The following is a 7,018-nucleotide window of genomic DNA, read 5'->3' on the forward strand; positions in this document are numbered from 1 at the left end:
AATTCTGCAAGTTGCATCTCCAAATCATCAATTTGCATCCATTGGAAACCATTTAATTCCAAACTACTGTAGACTACTACATCAGGATACTTAATTATTTTCATGGTCTGTTCTAGACTTCTAAATTGACTAAATCTATCACTAAACTGGTCAAGTAATGAGTCTAAAACATGCTGGTACTTCATATGCAAGAGTTCCATTTCATTTTGTACAGCTGCACTGGCCTTCTCAAAATATTTTGTTACTCGAGGAAAATACTTATAAGTTTTAGTTTCTACATCTCGCTTGAAAATTTTTTACTTTACTTTCAAAAGCTTTTATGTATCCAAACATAACGTCAATACTTTTGCCAAAACCTTGTAACTTTAAGTTCAGTTCATTAATATGAACAGAGAGATCTGTAAAAAACATCAGGGTGTTGACCCACTTATCATCATTAAGCTGAGGAAAGTTTCCCAGATCCTTATCGTCAAGAAATACCTTAATTTCTTCAAAGCACTCCACAAAGCGCTCAAGAACTTTGCCTCGGCTCAGCCATCTTACATTATTGTATATCAGCAGTCCACTGTAGGTGGAATCAACCTCCAGTAAAAGTGCCGAAAATTCTCGCTTGTGAAGGGGGCGAGCAGCTATTAAATTAACTATTTTTGTAACAACTGACATTAAGTCGTTTAAGTCAGTGAATCCTGCCTTGGCACATAAAGCCTCCTGATGGATAATACAATGAAATGGCACAATCGGATGTCCAATAGCTTCTGTAAACAATTTGACAAATCCAACTTTTTCCCCCACCATATTTGGTGCCCCATCTGTCGTCACTGACACAACTTTAGAGATATCAATGCTTAGGTCATGAAATGTTTGTATAACAACCTTACATATTTCACTTCCTGATTTACTTGTTGACACTGATACTAACTTTATCAACTCTTCTCTCATGTGAGACCATCAGAATATCGACCAATAATGGCCAACTGAGCATGTGATGTGACATCAGTAGTTTCATCAAGAGAGATCGAAAAATATTTACACTTCCTTATGTCTCTCTTTAATTGATGTTGTACGTTTGTGTTCAGTCTCATTATTCAGTCTTTTATGATATTTCTACAGTGGTAACTCAGATATTCTTTTAATAATTGCATCTTTATTCTGCATATCGTGAAATAGAACTGGTGCACATCTTAGGAGAGTTTCTTTAATAAATTCTCCCTCACTGAGCGCTTTTCCATGCTGAGCTATAGAGTGAGCAATGCTCAAACTTGCAGATGTTAAATTTGTAGAGCCTTTCATAAATTTAAGGATGGAATTAGATTGGCTCTTATAAAGGTGTAGCTGCCTGGAAATGTATTCCTTCTTTTCATCCTCACTTTTTTCCAAGAGCTGGGAATGATTAGTTTCAAAATGTCTATTTATATTCCACGTTCTGCTTACTACCGTTTCAGTACATAGAACGCAAAATGATCTGCCATTTTTTTCTATAAAGCCATACATCTCGGTCCATGTCTCTTGAAAGAGTCGGCCACTGCTACTACCACTTCCTTTACTTAACCTTAGTTTTTTATTTTTTGGGTTCTCCACCAGGGGGGCAGTGACAGAAGATAGAATTATAGATAGCTTGTTAGGCCTGCAGGCAATTAGGGGTTAACTAGCCTAACTAACCACAAAATGGTGCATATAACTGTATTTTAGGAAAGGGCAGGGTTAATAAGCAGAAATAGGGGTTAATAAGGATGCACAACAGTAATAGTGGTGAAATGGAGTCTGCACTATGGAGCAAGATGGTGTTCCTTATGTGAATTAAAATGGCTGCCGCTATTTCTAATGGCAGGAAACGGCACCCATAGCACGTCACAAACCCTCGCCTCTCCCAGCCTCCCCATCACTTATCTCAGTAATGATGGATTAGAAATCCATGACACCCCAGAACAGTAGATAATGGTTGCTGTGGTTAACTGTTATTTGGTTACTGGTAATGGCAGGGCCCCCAGAGATGCGTCCCCCGCTGCGTTCCGCTGCTCCCTGCTCTGCCGGCGGAAGTGAGGGCAAAGATCCCGGCTTAACCGGAAGTCCCAGAACTAGACGCTCTGTGCCGGACTTCTGTTGTTTTGGCCTACAGACCTCCGGCACAGAGTGTCTAATAGTTAGAGTCTAACTCCAAGACTCTAGTCGCAAATGTTTCATCCTCAGCATGCGGCCGCCTCAGCAGCTGCGTGTCATCAGAAATGGCTACGCGTGTCAGTGCTGACACGCGTGTCATAGGTTCGCCATCACTGGACTATAACATGGCTTCAATAAACCTTGGGCTTCTAAAATAGATTGCCTATTGTAATCTTGAGTCCTTCTCCAGTCTCAGGCTTGAGAGGATATTGCCTCTCATGTGGGTATGAGGCTTTTTGCAGTATCAGGAAGACCTGGGAAAGGAACAACTCACCCTAGCTGTACCCTAAAGGCTGAGAAAAGTGTCTCTTTATCATCCCCCCCAAGACACGCCTGTAATGGCTACAGCCTCTGAAGATAACTGACCAGGGTTTTAGAGGAGTACAGAGAAAGTGGCTCCAGCATGCATCGAGGAGGAAATTAATTTCCTGTCCTCAACTGTCAGGTTTACCCTGGGCTCCTGAGTGGAAATGACAGTCCTATGAGGAGCCAGGTTGGGTGACTCCAGGCTCCATCAGTCTTGTTGGGCTAGCTGGATCACCGGCCCCACCCCAGGGGACCTCCATCTCCGGGGGCAGTCTGACTTCCAGTGGTTTCTTTGACAGACAGGACAGAGCTTCAGGGGTCCACCACACCCCATGGGCAATTCCAACGTATATGTCCAACCTGGCCACAGTTGTAATAAGTGATCGGGACTGACCATTTGCCTCTGGGCTCTGACTTAGGAGCCCTTGTTCTCCCGAAGCAAAGAGCCTTAGTTCGGGCCATGTTTCTCCCTTCTTTTCTATCCTCTTCCTCCTTGTCTCTATTATAAAACGCAGAGGTGGTGGCTTTCAGGAGATCATCTAAGGTGCTCCAATAGACAATTTTTGTAGTTTTCTCCTGACGTCTGGGGCTGATTGAATGATGAATTTATCCTTTAAAATCAACTGCCCCTCTAATGAGTCTGGGGTTACATTGGTGTACTTCACCAATGCCTCCCTGAGTCTCTCTAAAAATGCGGAGGGGGCCGAAACCAGTTTGGCTCAGTGGATAGAGCATCGGCCTGCGGACTCAAGGGTCCCAGGTTCGATTCCGGTCAAGGGCATGTACCTTGGTTGCGGGCACATCCCCAGTAGGGGGTGTGCAAGAGGCAGCTGATCGATGATTCTCTCTCATCGATGTTTCTAACTCTCTATCCCTCTCTCTTCCTCTCTGTAAAAAATCAATGAAATATATTTTTTTTTAAATGCGGAGGGGTTTCCATTAGCCTCCTGGCTGATGGTAGTTAGTCTGGAGTAATTAATAGGCTTAGACTTGCTTCTCCTGAGGCCTTCTATTACGCAAGCCTGACAATGTCTTATTTTCCACATCTCGACATCAGGGTCCCACCCTGGGTCTGCACTAGAAACTGCCTGAGACCTTGTCAAGTATCTTTCTTCCTTTTCAGGGTTTTCAATGTCTCGTACACAAGAGATGTAATAATTATTGCCAAAGTCTCGAGCCTCTGCCAAAACCTTCTCTTTCTCGGTGTGGGACAAGGTTTGCTCTAGGAGGAGCATTAAGTCCCGGTAAGATAGGTCAAACATTTGATATAGGCTCTGAAAGGCCTCAATATAATTATCAGGATTACCTGAGAATTTACCCAGGTTTTTCTTTATCTGGCTCAGCTCCTTAAGACTGAAAGGGGCCTGAACCCTGATACACCCACATTCGCCCACCTGTTCTATCAGCGGGTAGGGACCCTCTGGGCACCTCTGTGTACTGACAGCCCTGGGTGTCTTCTTTTCTGCTGGTGGGAGCACTTTTTCTGGAAGTCCAGGATAAGGGGGGCAAAATGATTCACATGAGGGTTCAGACGGAGGGCAAGGGGACTCTGGTGGTACTGGAGCCCTCTCCTTTGGCAGGTTTTGGGTTAATATTGCCAGGAGAGAGGGCTCAAGTGTACAGTTCTTGCATAGATCTGGCTTGTCCCTTAGAGCAAAGAAAGGCTGGACATATGGGACTTCTGGCCATTTTCCTTCCCTCCTACAGAAAAGATCCAAATGCAGGATGGTGTTATACTTAAGGCTTCCCTCCGAGGGCCAACTCCCCCCATTCGATAGTTGATACTGAGGCCAGGCCTGAGTGCAGAAAAAAATCAGGCGCTTCTTTAAGGTTTGTGGGTCAAAATTATCCCAATTCTTAAGGAGGCACCCTAGGGGGCTGTCTTTATACAGTGTGGATGATGCACTTCCCATCGGTAAAAAAAACACGCACGAAAGGACATCCAGCATCCTTTGTGACTTTCCCTTGCTGTTGGGGGCGTCCCCGCTCCTAGCCAAGGGTGCAGAGAGCTCTCACTCCCAAGCCAGGAGTGAGAGGTTGCCTTAATGCGTAAGGTCTCAGATAAAGGTGTATGTCCTCAAGCAGAGATACCCTCAGGCCCCTTTCCCGTGATTAAAAGTGCCTCAGATGGTTATAGTGTTTTTGAAGTACATACTGAATTTCCGAGGGGAGTTCGGCCAATACCCAGAGCTCCAGGGAGAGTACAAACACCTCCAGTCCTATTCCTATGTATGCCCTTGCTACGAAAGGATTTATCTTCTGCCCGACTTCTCTGAACTGTTAACAGTGTGGAAAAGATGAAGTCTATTTCCAGCCAAAATTACTTTAAACTTACTGGGGTTATAACCTCCTGTTCACTGGCTTAACTTTTTATATTTATGGAACCTCTATTCTTACTATCTTTATTCCCAAACCTTAAAATGCCACCTTAAAGGCTTTTACTTTCTTTCAAACAGAACCAACTTAGTTACCTCCCAGGAAAGCAGCTGGGAGAGAGACATACTAGCTGACCTTGCAAGGCACACCTTAGGTAAAAGCAACACCTTTTTAGTTGTGGTGTCTTATTAATGGTGAGATTTAATGCTTGAATAAAAACATTCAAATTATTCTTTACATAGTGGTGTGTTAACGAAAAAAAAAACCATTGAAACCTGTAAAGAATTTTGTGAGTTTATTTGAGCCAAATTGTCGACGTATGCCGGGAAGCAGAACCTCAATGAATTGAGATAATGCCCCGGAGAATGCAGGGTTACATCTGTATTTATACATTGCAATCAAAGGAAAGGGACGTAGGTGAGTTACATGAAATCCATTGGTGACAGATTAGGGAGGTGGGACAAAGCAAAGCGGGGAAACCTCTGGGATAGGGTGAAAAGTGAAATGATGGACATGTGCTTCTCTTACAGAGATGGATACAGGATACTTTAACGTAATTAACAGTTGACAATTAACTTGATAACAATAACAATGAAGGAATGTCCCGGTGCCATTTGTTGTGCCCTGAGGGGTCCGGGGTAAAAAGGAAGTTACAAGTTACCCAGACATCTCACAGACATCTCACAGATATGTTATCTTAGAGGCAAAAAGGCAAATGGGCTCAGGAAAGATCTAAGTTGATCTTTGTCAGGGAAGATATCGGACTAGGACATGACTACCCACTATAACCTGTTTGTAGTTAAATATTTAATTTTCAAACCATCCTTTGTGGTTATTTCAGGTCTCTGAGTTTGCAAGACGGCCACGCAGGCCTCCCCTGAGCTTGTCAGGTTAGCATGTGGCTCCTTCCGTTCACAGGTGGAAGAAAATTTTAAGTTTCTCCTTTTTAAGCTTAAATTTACTCTCGAATATCACTCTTTTCTGGCTAGTGCACATTTGCGTATTTTACTCAGGCGTGCTCGGGCGTACCACCTTCCTCCACTTTCCTTCAACTAAAACCTTCTTCCAATCGCTTACACAACCTCCACAATTCTTACCCTATGTTATATTCCAAACACTTTAGTTCCAAAATAACCGAGCAAAAAGATATTCCACAGTTCTAAATTCATTTCACAGAGATCACAATAAAAGCAAGAGGCAGGCAACCTAGTAATTAACGGGTTAACTTAACATCTGCTGCAGCTGCTGTAGCCAGCCATGGCCAGCTGCTAGTGGCCAGCAGCCAGCTTGCACTCTAGCCCCAGGGGAGGGGTGGGATCAAGCCTAGACTCAGGAATTCCTGCCCACCTGTCTTGTAACTCAGGTGGCATGGGTTTGTGACATCTCGGGCACCGGGGATCTTGAAGACAAGCCTTGGGACAGCCCCCTCGGCCATTGCCAAGTCCACTGTTCTAGGTTCCGGCGCTGGTGCCTCACACCCAATATCAAGGGCAGGACACTTGGGCGGGAGCCCTGGGAACACATGTCCTGTCCCCTGGTCACCGCAAAGAGTACCTAGAATTCCAAGGAGTCTGCAGAGCCCTCCTAAATTTAAACTAACGCCCATTGGTAGGCAACTGTTATTAGCCTCAGAAGGAGTGTGCCTTATTATGCTAATGAATCAAGCTGTCCTCCTCTCCAGGAGGACTTAACCTTTCAGGGGCTGTATGCCTCTAGTCCTGTTCTCAATAAAGTGACCTGGTGTCTTGGGTAATATGTAACCTTTGTCTAGAAGCTTTCCTAGGTCCCTTACTCCCTCCCTCTCTCACTCCCACACCACCCTGCACGGAGTCTGGGTGGGAGGGAGCGCTCAGAAGTGCTGGTGCTCTCTATTCCTGTTCTTTCTCACACAGGATCTGGGGTCTAGACCTCGGAGATGGTGGTCTGTGAGGTGGCTGACTGGATAGAGAGCAGAAGAAAAAGGCAGACGACTCTCCCATTAAACCTGAGTGGGATCTGGGCCGAGGAGTGGACTTGGGTTGTGGGTCAAAGTGTGCTGCTTATGGATAGAACTCCAAGAGGAAGTGACACTTCTGATCATCTCAATCCTTTTACGTGCCTCAGTTTCTCTCCCTGGCTGTCTAAAACAGCCGTGAAGACCCGGAATGCTGGATGACCAACCCTTATTGCACTCCCTGGA

At 44.8% G+C, this 7,018-nt stretch overlaps 1 protein-coding gene across 1 annotated transcript; it reads right to left on the bottom strand.

The window, feature by feature from the left end:
• Positions 1 to 3,002: 3,002 nt before the first annotated feature.
• Positions 3,003 to 6,274, bottom strand: LOC129151054 (uncharacterized). The gene is made up of 3 exons (XM_054724568.1): positions 6,187 to 6,274; positions 3,397 to 3,946; positions 3,003 to 3,165 (listed from the first exon to the last, which is right to left on the bottom strand). Exons 1-3 carry the CDS (start codon positions 6,272 to 6,274, stop codon positions 3,003 to 3,005), a joined length of 801 nt encoding a protein of 266 aa, XP_054580543.1.
• Positions 6,275 to 7,018: the final 744 nt, after the last annotated feature.

Source organism: Eptesicus fuscus, chromosome 2 (genome assembly GCF_027574615.1).
Source record: "Eptesicus fuscus isolate TK198812 chromosome 2, DD_ASM_mEF_20220401, whole genome shotgun sequence".
NCBI lineage: Eukaryota > Metazoa > Chordata > Mammalia > Chiroptera > Vespertilionidae > Eptesicus > Eptesicus fuscus.